The sequence below is a fragment of the Chiloscyllium plagiosum genome, unplaced genomic scaffold, assembly GCF_037043375.1.
Source record: "Chiloscyllium plagiosum isolate Xiang-an unplaced genomic scaffold, Cpla_swu_hap1 HiC_scaffold_3, whole genome shotgun sequence".
Lineage (NCBI taxonomy): Eukaryota > Metazoa > Chordata > Chondrichthyes > Orectolobiformes > Hemiscylliidae > Chiloscyllium > Chiloscyllium plagiosum.
Genome location: NW_028270141.1, coordinates 57,597,421 through 57,614,994, shown reverse-complemented (window position 1 = coordinate 57,614,994; position 17,574 = coordinate 57,597,421). Strand labels below are relative to the sequence as shown.

At 38.7% G+C, this 17,574-nt stretch overlaps 1 protein-coding gene across 21 annotated transcripts in view; it reads right to left on the bottom strand.

The window, feature by feature from the left end:
• The window catches only part of rims1a (regulating synaptic membrane exocytosis 1a), an 857,383-nt gene that overhangs the window by 223,804 nt on the left and 616,005 nt on the right, over nt 1–17,574 (bottom strand). For 18 of the 21 annotated variants that reach the window (XR_015753101.1, XR_015753102.1, XM_087979575.1 and 15 more), the window contains one exon: nt 10,697–10,759. The exons of the other annotated variants lie outside the window; for them this stretch is intronic. Coding sequence is in view for 16 of the 18 variants with exons in the window: in XM_087979575.1 (XP_087835701.1) it covers nt 10,697–10,759 (63 nt within the window). In the remaining 2 variants the exon portion in view is untranslated. The remainder of the gene's footprint in view (nt 1–10,696; nt 10,760–17,574) is intronic. 21 annotated transcript variants of the gene reach the window in all.

Below are 17,574 nucleotides of genomic sequence, written 5' to 3'. Positions count from 1 at the left end.
ATGCCCCCTGGGAACAAGGGGGAAAGTCTCCACTTAGATACGTTTTATATTCTTTATTTAGAAATAGTTTTTTACTGTATTGTTGTGGGTGTATTAAAGAGGGTTTATTTTTGTAAATTTTACATGTTCCATGCCCGGGATGTTCTGGATAGGGTTCCCCCTCCCGAGGGGTCTCGGATTGGCCCAGAGGATTATGGTTGATCAATCGGTTAAGTGGTGCACCTGGAATGTCAAAGGGAGTAATTCGCCACTTAAAAGGAAGAAAATATTATCAAATCTTAAGAAGGAAAGAGTTGATATAGCTCTCCTACAGGAGACGCATCTGTCAGATAAAGAACACTTGAAATTACGACAGGGCGGATTTGATCAGGCCTTTTTTTCTTCTTTTAGCTCAAAAAGCAGGGGAGTTGTTATTCTTGTTCGGAAGAATTTCCCTTTCAAAATCCTAAAGCAGATAAAAGACGAATCTGGACGATATATCTTGATTAAAGCTCTCATAAATGGAGAGGAATATGGGATTTTAAATTTGTACTGCCCCCCGGCACACCCCTTTAAATTTATAACGGAAGCCTTCTCAAAATTGATGGCTTTTGATGCCCGTCATATAATTATAGGGGGAGACTTTAATTGTATTATGGATCTGGAAATAGACAGGATTCCCAAGAGTACTGCAGGAGTATCTCCCAGATCTAGACAATTGATGGATCTGAACAAAGAATTAGGATTAGTAGATGTATGGAGATGTCTTCATCCACAGGGTAGAGATTTTTCTTTCTACTCTAATCCACATAAATGTCATACCAGAATTGATATGTTTTTTGCCCCCTCGATTTTTTTAAATTCCATATCATCCTGTAAAATAGGTAATATAGCAATTTCTGACCACGCTGCTGTATATATGGAAACTAAGGCGAAGAACAGTGGGACATCCCCTCGGCATTGGCGTATGGACCCCTTCCTAATGAAAGATAGTAAATTTGTAAAGTACTTCTCTCAAGAATTTAAAACTTTTTTAGAAATTAATTCAGGTACAGCTAGCAACCCGTCAATGATGTGGGAGACCATCAAAGCTTACACGCGAGGCTTGATCATCTCCTACTCAGCGACCCAGAAGAAATTAAAAGGAGAACAACAGCGTTTGCTTGAAACCCGCTTAAAAGCGGCTGAAACAGCATACATTGATAGACCCTCTATTATTAAATTGCAAAGGATTACAGCTCTTAGGACAGCTCTAAATACTACACTTACTCAAACGGCTAAGAGGGAAATATTATTTGCAAAGCAAAGATTATATGAATATGGCGACAAACCGGGTAGATACTTAGCATTTCTTGCAAAGAAAAAAAAGGCCCCTCAGACTATTATGTCTATCAAGGAAAGTACGGGTATTTTGACTCATGATCATAAAAAGATTAATGCGACCTTTAGAAAATTCTATTCTGAGTTATATAAATCACAGGATTGTGAAGATAGGGCGAAGAGGATGCAGTCATTTTTTAAAAATTTGACTTTTCCAGACCTAACTCCGGAACAAGTATCGGTCCTAAATGCTCCTCTTACACCCCAAGAAATAGTTGATGCAATTAGGCACCTTCAAAATGGTAAGACGCCGGGCCCAGATGGCTTTCAAGCTGAATTCTATAAAGAATTTACAGAAATACTGGTTGGTCCACTTATGGACATGTATAACTATGCATATAGTCAGGGCTGTCTCCCGCCTTCGCTGAAAGAGGCAAATATCTCTCTTATCCTCAAAAAAGGAAAGGACCCAGAAGATTGTACATCATACAGACCAATATCCTTGCTAAATGTAGATTTTAAAATCCTCTCTAAAACGTTAGCACTGAGATTAGAAAGGATACTGCCACATATTATAAAGGAGGATCAGACGGGGTTTATTAAGGGCCGTAGATCATCCAATAATGTTAGAAGGGCTCTGAATATGATTCAAGCTTGTCATCAGGGAAAGATACCAGGAGTAGTGGTTTCATTAGACGCGGAAAAGGCATTTGATAGGGTCGAATGGTCATATTTGTTTTACACATTGGAGAGGTTTGGTGTTGGACAGGTGTTTACCAGATGGATCTCAACATTGTATAGTGATCCCAAAGCAGTTGTGGTTACCAATGGATTAGGCTCAGATAGCTTCAGTGTGGGTAGGGGCTGCCGTCAGGGATGTCCCCTCTCACCATTGTTATTCACGCTAATAATTGAACCACTAGCAGAAGCTATACGAGCTGATCCTAATATAGTGGCCCCAAGGATTGGTACAGGTAAACATAAAATTACCCTTTATGCAAATGATGTTCTTCTATTCCTCAGTAACCCTTTGATGTCCATACCTCGCTTAATCCAAGTTATTAATACATTTAGTGCATTCTCAGGCTATAAAATTAATTTTTCAAAATCGGAGGCTATGCCAATGGGTGGCCTTGCTGTGATACCCCGCTTAGCAGACGGTTCCCTTTTTCCCTTTCGCTGGTCCCTGGAGGGTTTCTTATATTTAGGCATTTTTATTACTCCAGTATTTGGTCAGTTGTATAAGGCTAATTTTGTGTATTTATTGGAAAGGATAAGGCAGGACCTCCAGCGATGGGGAGACCTGCCAATTTCCTGGCTGGGTAGAATAGCATTAATCAAAATGAATATCCTGCCCCGTCTCCTATATCCTATGAGAATGCTTCCGGTGATGCTGCCGAGGACAGCTTTATGTAAATTATACGGCTGGCTTAGTTTCTTTATCTGGAACCATAGGCGGCCCCTCATTAAGCTGAAGAAGCTACAGCTTCCACAGGCAAGGGGTGGATTGGACTTCCCAGATTTTAGGAAATATCAATTAAGTTCCCTATTAAGTTATATAGCTGATTGATTGTGGATCAGACAAGACCCAATCTGGTTGGACATCGAGGCTTCTCAAGTAAAATACCCACTTATTAACCTTTTATTCTCAGACAAGAGGAAAATCATTACAGATCACTGTAAAAACCCTATAATACTGAATACAATCAAGGCTTGGAATATAATGCGGCAAAATGAGGGTAATTCACATAAAACATCCCCCTATGCACCGATAGTGGGAGCATGGGGATTCCAACCGGGGTTAACAGATGCCACTTTTAAACTCTGGAGAGCCAGGGGTATCTCATGTCTCGGGGATTTATTTAAAGATGGGGTCCTGATGTCTTTCGGACAGCTGCGTCAGAAATTCGGATTACCCAATGGAGACCTCTTTCGATACTTCCAAATTCGAGATTTTATACAGAAGAAGACTACGTTATTAGATAGTCTTTATAAATCCGATAGAGAATGTAGTGTCCTACGACCAGTGGGGGTATCTTCCGTCAGTAATATTTATCATTTGCTACATGATGAAATATCGGGAGATATGGATAATCTGCTTAAAACATGGGATCAGGATCTGGGACTAGAAATCTCCACAGAAACGTGGAATGATATCTGGGAAAATGCTAGAAGAATTACTATTTGTAACAGAACCCAGGCTATCCAGCTGAAGATACTTCATAGGGCCCATATAGCACCGGTTCGATTGGCAAAATTTAAGGCAGGAGCATCTCCAATGTGTCCTAAATGCAAAATAGAGGTGGGCACTCTTGTACATTGCTTATGGACCTGTCATAAGATCCGTGGATATTGGACTAAAGTAGCAAGTACCCTGACAGAAATTTTAGGAACGGAAATAAAAAAGTGGACCCCGTATCTCTCCTCTTGGGCTTTTCGAACTTTCCCTCCCTGGACACGTACGGGAAGAGACTATTTTCTATTCTTTCTTTCTGTGCAAGGAAAAATATTTTGATGAACTGGGTGGCGGAGGGCCCCCCTGGACTTTCAAATTGGCACAGACTAATTATGGAATGTATTCCCCTTGACTTCCTTACAAATATGGTGCACCGAAAGACCGAATTATTTTATAAAATATGGCAGCCCTTTTTGAATTACATAAATACAGATATTTCGGCTATCCTAACAAGGGCTTTTATTTAATTGAGACTACAAACCTGGCTGGTCCGCGGCCCCTCGGGGGAGGAATCCCGCACGAATACGGGTTTTATCATATCTGATGTTAACACATCCCGAGCATGTAAGAGACTTAAATATACACCCTGGTTAGTTGTAGGTTAGATTAGTAGATAGTTGAGTTTTGTCTGTTTGTTTTTTTTTGTTGTTTTGTTTTTTTTTGTCAAATTTTGGCTATTGTATATTTGAGCTAATTGTATATCAATGTTTATATCTGAGAGTTTTGTTTATTTTTGTAAACTTGTAAAAATGTTAAATTTCTAATAAAAATATCTATAAAAAAAAAGATTAGATTAGATTAGATTACTTACAGTGTGGAAACAGACCCTTCGGCCCAACAAGTCCACACTGACCCGCCGAAGCGAAACCCACCCATACCCCGACATTTACCCCTTACCTAACACTACTGGCAATTTAGCATGGCCAATTCACCTGACCTGCACATCTTTGGACTGTGGGAGGAAACTGGAGCACCCGGAGGAAACCCACGCAGACACGGGGAGAATGTGCAAACTCCACACAGTCAGTCGCCTGAGTCGGGAATTGAACCCGGGTCTCATGGCGCTGTGAGGCAGCAGTGCTAACCACTGCCACCGTGCTGCCCACAGATCTCTTTGTCATTTCAGATACCCTTCTTCACTGTTCACTATGCCACCAACTTTGGTGTTACCTGCAAACTTACCAAACATGTCTCCTATATTCCCATACAAATCATTTATAAAAATGACAAACAAAAGTGGGCCCAGTACTGATCCCTGTGGAACACTGATTATAGGCCTCCAGTCCCAGAGACAACTCTCCCCTCTAAGAAATGGAACAAAGGGGTCTGGGAGAGTTTGGCCATAGATCTCTAAAAAGGTAGAAGAGCACATTAGCAGTGTGGTGAAAAAGGCATATGGCACATCTGCCTTTATCAATCAAGGCACAGATTACAAAGCAGAGAAGTTATGTTGGAGTCATAGAGAGTTTTGGTTAGACCACAGCTGGAGTACTGTGTGCAATTCTGGACTCCACATTACAAGAATGGTATGAGTACATTAAAGGAGGCGTAGAGGACATTCACCAGGATATCGCCTGGCATGGAAAATTTAAGTTGAAGAAAGGTTGGATAAGCTTGGGTTGTTTTTATTGGAACAGAGAAGACTGAGCAGCGCTGAGTGTACAGTTCATGGACAGAGTGAATAAGGAGCAGCTGATTCCCTTATTTGAAGGGTCAGTCATGAAGGGACACAGGTGGGCAATGTAAGGAAAAACATTTTACCCAGAGGGTGGTTACAGTCTGGAAAGCACTGTATAGGAAGGTGGTAGTGGCAAATTGCTTCACATCCCTTAAAATGCACTTGGCCTGTCATAACATTCAAGGCTATGAGCCAAGTGATAGTAAATGGGATTTGGTTGAAGGTCAGGTGTTTCTCATGAGTCAGTGCAGACTCAATGGGCTGAAGGACATCTTCTGCACAGTATGATACTATAATTCAAGTTTCTGAACTACCTCTTCCTGTGATTTGACAGTGGCTAGATTCATTTTGCTTGTTGTAAAGCTAAGTGTTCATTTTCTAAGTTATGTCCAAGCCTCTCTAATATTTTCTCAACTTTGGGCCATAACTGGCTCCATCTTTCACTAAATTATCCTTGTATTCAAGATATATTTGTAATGTTCCTGGTGAAATATCCAGATTAGCATGGAAATATACCCCTTGATAAAATATCCAGATTGCATTGTTTTGTGTAAAATGTCTGCATCGGAGTGGGAATACTGTTTTGTAAAAATATCTGGATTGGGATAGAAATATTACTTTGTGATAAATATCTGGATCTGAATGGAAACATTGTTCCCGGTGGAAAATCTCCAACGGGAGCGGGGGTGGGGGGAGCAAGTGTGGACCAACTGCAGCTATGGGTGTCAGGAACGATCCTGGGAGAGTTGGCACAGTCAATGCATTGAGGACACAGTGAGGGCATCTCAGCAATATGCCCTATGCCCATTTGCAATATGCCCATTTGTTCCTGGAGGGGGAGGAGTGGTGCTTGGTGGGGTGGTGAATTCAGTAATTAAAAGACTCCCTGCATTCCCTCAACTTCTCCCCCATCCTGTAGACCACATTCAGACTTCAGGCTCCTGAAGGGAACTGTCTAACACCGGGGAAGTCCGTGACTTGATTTCCAATAATTGGCTGATCACTGATGCTATTCTTGCTGCCTCCAGCAAGAATACTCATGTTTCACAATACCCATTCCCTCCAGTCTCCAAAGCAGTCTGTGTAGTTAATACACATTCAGTCCTTAAATCCTTCTCAAGTTTAATGTTAGCTATGCGCCCGACTGATAAAATGACAATGGAATCTGGACATTAACCTTTGCCAGGTTAGACTGTCAGAATCAAATCTCCGTTATGAAACAAGATGTAAATTGCATCAACCTAATTTATTCTGTATCTTAGTTTTACTTTAATTAAAAGATAATTCAATTTAAAAATATCAAAAATAATAAAGAAAGCAATAGAAACTCTCCATTAGTTAAGTAATGTTTTACCCCATTTTAAATGGGATGGCACGATGGCTCAGTGTTTAGCACTGCTGCCTCACAGCACCAGGGACGAGCCTAGGGTGACTGTCAGTGTAGAGTTTGCACATTCTGCCCACGTCTGCGTGGATTTTCTCCCATAGTCCAAAAATGTGTAGGTCAAGTGAATTGGCCATGCTAAATTGCCCATAGTGTATGTGCATTAGTCAGAAGGAAATGGAGGGTTGATGTGGACTTGTTGGGCCAAATGACCTGTTTCACACTATAGGGAATCTAATCTAAACACATGCAGCCTTGCTAAAGGATTTGGAGACATGCGACAGTGCACAAGGGAAAATGAATAAACTTCTGTCTCATGACAGATTAAAATCTTCACATAAGTAAGCAGGAAGAGAATTTGTAACTTAAACCAAAACTGCAATGGGGCAATGTTAGCAACATTTGATTGCTACAGCTTACTTAGAGCTGTAGAAGAAAATACAATTGCTCGATGGAATATTTGCCTTGGTTTTTGTCTCTTTCTCAGATTGAAAATGATAATGACTGATGAAAACATTTATCCTTTTTGCCAATTAAAAAGGTACAAACAAATAAGTTCAAAGACTTGAAATTCTACATACATGTTAGCAGAGATCACAAAGTGACTTTTATTGATACAGCACACATGTTGGATGGAGTGAGTTTCTCTTAAGACAACTGCTTTGGTAACAATAAAACTAGTAACCAAAAAAACATAACTGTGATGAGACTTTTAACACATTTCAATAAACATACTTCAATGCAAATTATACTTAATTTGACAAATTTAACTATTTAAATTTGGTGAGTATAATTTGATGGCTGAATGAACAGGAGAAAACAACAATGGACATTTATGGCAAGGCATCCCACTTGCTGGTAACTCTAATCATGGAGAAAGCAAACACAACTTATGAGGGAAGACAACTTCCATGTATAATAAAGGAATTCATCTGACTGAAGTTGACTGAGAACATAGGAAAACTACAGGAAATGTGTGAACATGAGTATGGTTGCGGTTTTCTCATTTCTCTAAAAATACTGCAGCAAGACAGAATAACATAAGCAAGGATACAAGAAGAGAACATGTTAAAATTTAAAACCGACAAATAATCAAATTTACATTGTAACTTCACAAGGTAGCGAGAGAGAGATTACACCTCCATGATTCAAATCAACATGCGGACTGCTATTATGTTTTACACATTCAAGATCACAGCACTGGAGGGCTCTCTGCCATGGAGGAACTCACTCAAAATGTAGTGGATCTAAAAATGATTTATTGAGAAAATTATGGAAGATAGAGACTAGAGACAGAAGTAGTATGAAAAGATATTGCCATGTCTCATCAGTTAAAGCTTTGAAAAGCTTTAGTGTGCCTCATGATTTTTTTATCCAGCTTTACTAAGTTTGGAACAGCATGAGACTTCACATTATGCCCTCATCACTAGTCTCACCAATTATTTGGACTCAGAGTCACTTATGATCAGGAATCTACATTTCCAGTCAATTTGAGGTACAAGAACAAGAAAAGTACTTTATGTAAACTGAATATTGTAAATCTCACTCTCTTGTCTCTTTAACTTAAAGAACCATGCTCACTAAAAGCTCATTTCAGCATCATCTCTTTGGATTCCATTGTTGACCACCCTTCTTGATGCCAGCTGACTATTCTAACACACTAACTGATTTCCCATGTTCTATTTGCAATCACTCAACATTATATTGCACAGAACCTAACACAGCCAATCTTGTTCACTTTTCAATGCCGTACATTGGCTTTTAGTAAAATAACAGGTCCATTTTCAGAATTTCCAATTCCTTCAATGTACTTGCCCATCTCCGTTTCAGTAATTTTCTCCAAGCACACTCCAAGATATTTGTGCTCCATCAATCATGGCCTTGTAAACATTCAGCTGTCTCAATCTCTGAAATTCCCTCCTTCAACTCTCCAGTTTCTGCCTTCCTCTTTTGCATGTACCTTTAAATCTATCTCTTTGAACAAATCCTTACATGACTAATTATGTTAAACTGTGTATAATGCTCCTGTGAAGAATCTAGGCACACTTTACTTCCTTAAAAATAGGTGCTACATAAACACAAGTTGTTGTTAGCGAGTTTTGAGAAGATTTGTAGCTCAGGTTGAGGTTTTGGATGTAAGTTTGCTCACTGAGCTGCAAGGTTCATTTCCAGACATTTCATTACCCTACTAGGTAACATCTTCAGTAGGCCTCAGGTGAAGCAATGCTGAAAATTCCCACTTTCTACTTATAATCTTTGGGTTGGTGATGCCTGAGGCCCACTGAAGATGTTACCTAATAGGGTAATGAAACATCTGGAAGTGAACCTTGCAGCTCAGCGAGCAAACTACATCCATAAGTTGTTGTCATTGACAATACACAGTTCTCTGCCTTTGTCATTTCTGTCCAGCATTTATCATGGTTGACTACACTATTCTGCTCACAATCTTTCCCACAACTGTCCAGCTCAATAGCCACATCCACCATTACCAATCAAACAACCATTTCCCAAAAAATTCTTCAAACTGCTTCTCTTCTGAAATCTTTGCATACATATTCAAAGTTCCCTAGTCACCTTTTGTTGTCTTGTTCCCCATTTATCACTTAAAACATGTAGCCTGCCTTTGATGGGACTGTTGAAGAATGTTCAGCTCCAGCTCATTCTTGACTTATTCACTGCCTCGTTACAATGGAGGCAAAGTTCAGTTTGATAGGCATCACAAGATTTGGAAGCACCTCAGAAAGCTGGAGGGTACGCAATGTAAGTTTTACCAGAAATGTTGTCTGAACATCAAGTGTTAAAAGGTATAAGAGAGCAATCTGTATGACGCAAGTGGCATAGACGCTATTATGGGCTGTTTTTTGTTGGTATTAGCACCTGTTTCCAAGAAACTAATGATTGTTTCAGCAATAATTGGAGAATAAAAGCAAATCTCCAGACATCATATCAAAACACGCATGAAAAGAAAATGCATTCTGAAACATAATAAACAATCCCTAAATGACACACAGCACAATGCTCCAGTCGACACATTTGTTGCTTTGTGGATGGTCCAGGATTTTCCTTGATATTCAGGAAAGGCCATTCAGAGACCACTAATGTGGCCAAGCAGGTTAGAGGTCCTTTCTATATGGATAGAGAATTTCACACTGAAGATAATTTTGAAGTTTCTTATTTTAAGCAGGTGATAGATTTTTAATTAGTTATTATTGAAGCATTATGGAGCACAGGCAGGAAAGTGGAATTGAGGCTGAGATAAGAACAGCCATGATCACATCAAATGGCAGAGCAGGCTTGAGGGGCTGAATTGCTTAATCTTGCTCCAAGTGTCGATGCATTATTAAGAGAGGTCACAAACTCTATTCTGACAGGTCAGATCCAAAAGGGAGAATGACAGTCAAAGGTCAGTACTCAGAGAGGCCTATAGCAGTTTTGGTCCATGGCAGAGTCTAGAAATGTGTTTCCTTCCTGCAAATTGTTTGCTTGAATGGAAATCACTCGTCAGATACTTTTAAAGGGAAACAGATCAAAGAAAAAGAAAGAGACGACTTGCTCAATAAAAGTAGTTGAAGGCAAATACAATATTTAAAGTTGGACATAAATGCAGTTTTCAGTATTAGCTTTGTATTACTACAATTACCACCAGCAATGAGCTAATTGTAAGAGGATATAGTTTGCCATAATGTTTTTATAACAAAGCAAAATTTTAAACCATGGTCACATGAATAAATCTAATCTTACAAGGACTTAGACATGAACAGATGTCAGAATTGTGATCATTAGCACGTTATAATTAGCAATGGATCATAAAGCTCACACATTTTCGTGGATTCAAACTTATATCTTAGTATTATTAGCAATAGCTGTGGAACATACCAAATACAGACCATGAAAATGAACGTTGCTCAATATTATTCACCATGAAGATGAAAGGCAAAATAACACAAATGTAAAGTGTAACTGTTTTTTAAACAACACAACTAGATATCTATCAATGAACTGTACAAATTTACAACTGAAAACCATTATTACAACAAGAACGCTAAACCAAATATTTAAAATAAAGCTAGTTCTCAGAATACATTCACTTACTATTTACCTGGCAGTACGCAGGCACTCTGCACTCCTTCCTCGTTTTGCCCTGGGCAGCATAAGGAACTCACTGCACAGACATGATGAATGGGGAGCAATGCAGTGAGGAGAAAAAAAATGGAGCAATGAAAAAGAAAGTGAGATCTAATGAAGATGCCACTGATAGTGAACAAATCATTTTATGTTTCAATGATATAAGCACTTAAAATCTGAAAACAATATTTAATACAGCTGTAAGAAAATGCATTAATTCATAGGAGATTCATAGAATCATCATGGCTATTTTTCACTTAGTCCCATAATACATTTTAACTGCTCACCTGCAGCCATTCCATTCTCCATGGAGAAGAATCAAATAGCCTGATATTATCAGAACTCTTCATCCCATCAGATAGGAAACAGCAAACTAAAAGGATATTCTGCTCCACAAAACATATCCATGCAGTTCAGAATTGTTCCAGTTAACTTTGTTAACAAGAGTTTTTATTTAAAAGATTAAACAAAAATCACTGGCTCAGTGCACCAATGCAAATATGGAGACAGCAAGCTATCTGCACTGATGGAACTTCACTCACAGGATGATATCCTCTCTGCAATGTAGAGATATCCCACTGAGACAACAGATCAGCTATTGTACTATTCCATTGAGATGATGGACTCTATCATATTTATAAATTACATGCAACAATACATAATAAAAGATACCAAACATAAGAAAAAAACTATTAATAAACTTGGCTCTTAGACTTTCTATTCATTAAAAAAAAGTTTATAAAATCATGAGGATCATAGATAAGACAAATAGCATGAGTCTTTTCCCTAGGGTGGGGGATTTCAAAACTAGGGATCATATTTTTTTAAAGCGAGAGGAGAATGTTTTAAATGTACATAGAGTGGTGTGTGTGTGTGAAATGAATTGCCAGAGGAAGTAGTGGATGCAGGTACAGTTACAATATTTAAAAGACATTTGGATAAGTACATTAATAGGAAACACTTGGATGGATATAGGCCAAACATAGTCAAGTGAGATTAGTTTCGTTTGGAAACACTGTTGGCATGGACAAGTTGGACTAAAGGATCGGTTTCCATGCTGTATTTAAAATACACTTGAAGTGACAATATTTAATTGATCACACAAATTATCAGTTATAAAGTTTAACTATAAATAGTAACTCAATTTTGTTTGAAACAAAACCTGGTAACAAGAAAATTATATTTTCATAAATCATATTTACGTTGACAATTTGAACAAGAGCTATTCATCAGGAATTCCTTATGCTCAAAACATCGCCTGTCCTGCTCCTCAGATGCTGCCTGACCGGCTGCGCTTTTCCAGCACCACACTCTTCGACTCTAATGTCCAGCATCTGCAGTCCTTACTTTCTCCTAGTTGATCAAACCTAGCGAGCAAGGCTAAAAGCAAGGGAAATTTCTGTGTTTCTGCTGTATCCATGATACTTGTTAAGAACAAAAATATTCAAGATAAAACAGATTGAGTTTGATAGAGAGGATGCTTGAAACGGATAGCGTCTTGTTAATTTTATATTAATATGGTTACTAACAGAAAAGCGCAGCGTGTAACAAATTTAAACACTAGTCTTCACCAATGCCCATACAATCTAAATGGGAGGTACCAATGTTTTTACACAACACTTTCACATTGGCATAAACTGTAGTCCAATGACTCCAATACTGTTGCATTGTAATACTTACCAGAATACATACACAGCCCGAGGAAGCCATTTAGCCCATTGTGGCTGTGCTGACTCTTTGAAAGAGTTATTTAGTTTGTATCATTTGCCTATTCCTTTCTTGATTTCCATTAAATTACTTATCATGTCAACTATAATCCAATTTCTTTTTGAAAGTTTGCATTAAATTTGTTTCAGGCAGTCTATTCTACAAAATAACAATCAAATGAATTTTCCTCACACACACCTTCATAATGTAATCAATTGATAATAAATGATCAGAAGTGTACAAAAGGCAATGAAATCCAAATAGACCTTCAATAGCCTATACATTATACATTGAGATTCCAATTTGATCTACTGAACAGCAGTATCAACTTTAATGGAGTGTCTGTTATTCATGTTGCTTTAGCCCTGTTTAATAATGATTTTAGTCCCTCCCCCAACCTCTCATATTGGGAGTCAGTTAGCTGCATAATTATTCTGCGATACAGAATTACACTAGAGGCTCACTAACAATGTGAATGGAGATGAAACATCTGAGAACAAACCCATCAGCTCAGCGAGCAAACAGACAGTTACACCAACTGTGCAGTTTCAATTCCCACACCCACTGAGATTACTGGTCTTCTCAAAATCGCCCCTCACCAGAGGCTTGGTGACTCAGGTTAAACCACCATGCCATCTCTAATGAATTTGCAGTCCTATAGAACTCTAGGACTATGGCAAGTTTATTTTAGTTTTACTCACTCACCTCCTGTTCAAATTTCTACTTCTGGAATTTTAAACAAGATGAACATGAATCAGTAGCTCTATTTCATAACTTTCACTGATATGAACCATATGTTCTGAAACTTTCCTTTAATTTCTAAATCTGTCCTTTGAGTTTGACAATCATAGGTTTCTCAAAATTGTCCACTAGGATTGTAAATATCAATGAAATGCTGTAGTATAATCTTCATTTCTGTGTATGAAACATAACAGTTGACCTGGGTGAATCTCGGAGACCTGTATTTATATATGGTTTGGAGGAGTCAATGGTAACTATTCAGTTCTGCAGCAACTCTCTAAAGGGGGGATATTTTTCCCCATTGACATAATTTGGGAATATTTTTCGATGTTCTGAACAATAGGTTTGTACAACTTCAATCATCTAGCCTATGCCAGCTCATTGAAAGAGTCCAATTCATTCCATTATCCCAGAAATTGATACTCTTAGAGTGCCAGTCCAATGTTTTTTAGAAAGTCCCTGCTGGATTTGTTTCCGTGCTTGCAGATCATGCATTCCAAACCTTAATAAGGCTTTAGGTAATGCAATTTTTCCAAATTTCCTCCACTGTTCTTTTAGCAATTTATGTACATGTTGACCTCTGCTTACTGAGCCACTGACATGGGGAAAACAGCCAAATCACTGAAGATCCCGAGACCAAAAAGAAAACTTCAGATGCGGGAACAGAGTGTTCTGAAGAAGGGTCACTTGACCCAAAATGCTTTCTCTTCATAGATGCTGCCAGACTTGCTGAGTTTTTTCCTAGCAATTTCTGCTTGTCATTGAAAAACCCTCATCGTTTTCAACATCTCAAGTAAATCTACCCTCGTCTTTCTCTGATCTAAAGAGAAATTCCAGCTTCCCAGTCTCTCTATGTAACTAAAGTTGCAAGCAAACCAAGCGTCATTCCGGCAAACCTCCTCTCTACCTTTTCCAAATATTTCCTTCTTAAAGTGTGCTCAGACCAAATTAGCGATTTGTAGAAGTTTAGACTGAGCCTTTTGATTTTGCATTTCAAGCCCATCTTCTGGATAATCATTTCTGTTCAGTCAGCAAACATCACCAAGCTTATCATTACCTGTTGTTCTAATTCTCCAGTGAATGCTCCCATTCTAATCATTCTATTTGTCATCTACTGCAGAGTTCTTGTGAAGGTCGATGCAAGCTTAACTAACAGCAGTTCATCTTGTGAACTGGACATGCTTTAGATTTCCAGGCTCATCACAGAGTTCAGCTACTTTAAATCACAACCATTTTGTTTTATGTTTCTCTGTATATTTGTTTCTTTCTTCTCTCATTTCTATCAATTCATTTTTTTCACATTGGGATGGCAGCTATCTTGACACATCCTCTGGAAGGATCTGGTGTTTACGCTATTAGAGATCCATCTGGTTTTGCAGCATAACACTTGCACCTTTACCATGTCACAGACCTTCTCTCTTATTCTTATGTCCAGCCTCTCTCCATCCCTGTTTCTCACTTTTCCCAGTTCTGATGAAAGATCACACACATGGAACATTAAGTTTGTTTCTCTGACCACAGATGTTGCTGAGTTTTTTTCAGCATGTTTAGATTTTATTTTGGTTTCAAGCACATTTTGCATTTATTACAAGGAACCCCTTTTTTATTTAAATAGTATAGAGCAACAGAATTGTAACAAGGCAGAAGACCATTCATCCCAATGTATCCACATCAACTCCTTGAAATAAAATTTCACCCGATGCCTTGCTCCCATCTTATCTCCAAAACCTCTTTTTAGGTAACAGTCTAAGTCTCCACCACACTCTCAGGCAGTGTGTTCACCACATACTGTATGAAAATGCTTTTTCTCATAAAGTACTTGATAAAAAGAAGAAAACTTAAATCTGCACTCTGTTCTTGATCCTTTCTTGTGAAGTTTGTCCTGGTCTCCCCTGTCCAGATCTCTCAGGATTTTGAATACCTTTATCAAATCTTCTCTTAACCTTCTTTTCTCCAAGGAGAAAAGGTGCCAATTTCACCAACCAGCCAACTGCTGGGTCTCCAATGTCTTCACATCTTTCCTCAAGTGTGATGCCCAGAACCAGATATATTATTCCAGCTGAGGATCTTATATAAAATTTACCATAACCTCCTTGTTCTTGTACTCTAAACCCCCACTGATAATGCCAAGGATACTTATGCTTTATTAATTACACTGCCATTTTCAATGAGTTCTGCATATATACACACAACAGGACCCTTTACTCCTGCAACCCATTAGAAATATGCCCTTTTGTTTTAAGTTTTCTCCAGATGCTCTTTCTACCAAAATAAACCACTTTACATGTCTATGCATTAAACTTCATCTTCTCATGTTCCACCAACCTGTCTACATCTTTCTGAAACTCTAATATCTTCCTCACAGTTTGCAATGCTTCCAAGTTTTACCTAATGCATAAAATTTGGAACTGTGACAGTGTCGTAGAAAAAAAGTCACAGAAAACAGAGTAACACAGCACAGAAAGTGACCCACTGGGTCAATGCCGGTCAAAAACAACCTAACTGCTGTAATACAATTTTCCAGCACTTGACTCAGTGCCTTGGTATTACAACTACATAATCTATATATTTCTCAAATGTAATGAGGGGTTCTCCCTCTAACACCATTATATGCAGCAAGCTCCAGATTCCCACTAACCTCAAGGTATAAAAGATTTTCCTCATACCTCTTCCAAACCTTCTTTCCCTTGCTTGAAATTTATGTCCCTGGTCAATGATCCCTCCAAACAGGTGGAAAGTTTCTTCCTGTCTATGCACCTCAGTTTTTTAAATCTCTCAATCATGTCTCATCTCAATCTACTCTTCTTTAAAGGAAAACAACTTCAGTCTGACCAATCTCTCTTCACAACAAACTCTTGGTAGATCTCTTTTGCACCATCTGCAGTGCTGTTACATCTCTCTTACAATGTGGATTATACAACTGCACACGATACTCTAGCAATAGGCATGTTGCTATTGTCCCTTTTATTTCATGAACTCTGGTTTATGTGTTATGCGATGCTTCATCACTTTGGAAATGGAAAAGACTCACGCTAAACATGCTCACCTCAATTGTATTGGAGGGTGGCACAGTGGTTAGCACTACTGCGTCTCAACACCATGGATCCAGGCTGCAATTCCAGGCTTGGACAACTGTCTACGTGGAGTTTGCAAGTGCTCCCTGTGTCTGTGTGGGTTTCTACCACGTGCTCTGGTTTCCTCCCACAGCTCAAAGATTCAGGCAGTATCCGAGGAGTAGGAAAATTGACGTTTTGGGCAAAAGCCCTTCCTCAGGTTTCTGATGTCTATTTTCCTGCTCCTCGGTTGCTGCCTGACCTGCTGTGCTTTTCCAGCACTACTCGGATTTAAACTCTGGTTTCCAGCATCTGTAGTCCTCACTTTTACCACGTTTAGCAGATTGGCCATTCTAACTTGCCTATAGTTTCCAGTGATGTACTGGCTAGGTGGATGGCACGGCATGGTTTCGGGAGGGATGCTCTTTGGAGTGTCAGAGTGGATTTGGTGGGCCGAATGGCCTGCTTCAACACTGTACAGATTCTATGATTGGAAGTCTATGCACCCCAAACCAGCAACATTACCATCAACCCTGTGCCATCTCATCAAAAAAACTCCAGCAAGCCAGATAACAAATTTTCCCAATAGAAAACCATGTTGGATTTTCTTAATTAACCTGCATTTACCTCAATAACTATTAATAATGTCCCAAATGATCACTTCTAGAATTCCCTACCACGGAGGATAAACTGACTTGTCTGTAATTGTCAGATCATCATTATACAGATTGTCCAACAAGGACGTGATATTTCCTATAAACATTGAGACATGCAAGTGGAAAATGCTCACACTTAACATGTTCACCTCAATTATACTGGTGGAAGACTGAACCAATGGTAAAATAAATTCCATAGTATATCAACATTAATCCTGCATTGACAATTTTTGGCCTTCTGTAATTTTTTGGTCATGTGCATTTTCGGGACTTTCAAAGAAATGACGTTTCACAAATAGTTCTTAATCTAAGAGTCAAAATTTATTGATTCTGTATCTTTGAATTTTTTGTTAAATAGCCATACTTAGCTGAAGGAAGCATATAGAATCAAAAAGAACCATGTTCACTCCTGCATGATGTATGAAGGATGGAGATTGGATTGCAAATTGGCCTTGTCTATTCGGTGCTATAAATATAGCTTTTCTTACTTTATCTTTAACATTCTTGGGATTAAACATATTGTTTCAAGGGATTAAACTCCAATAAACTAAACAGCAAAAGGTCTTTACTGTTAATAATACCTTTGACAAGGTTGGAGCTGTGGGAGCACAGTTAAAATTCCTACGACTTCAACCCAGGTTTCTTCACTCAGAGGTAGGGACAATAAATCACTGCACCACAAGAGCACCAGAAAA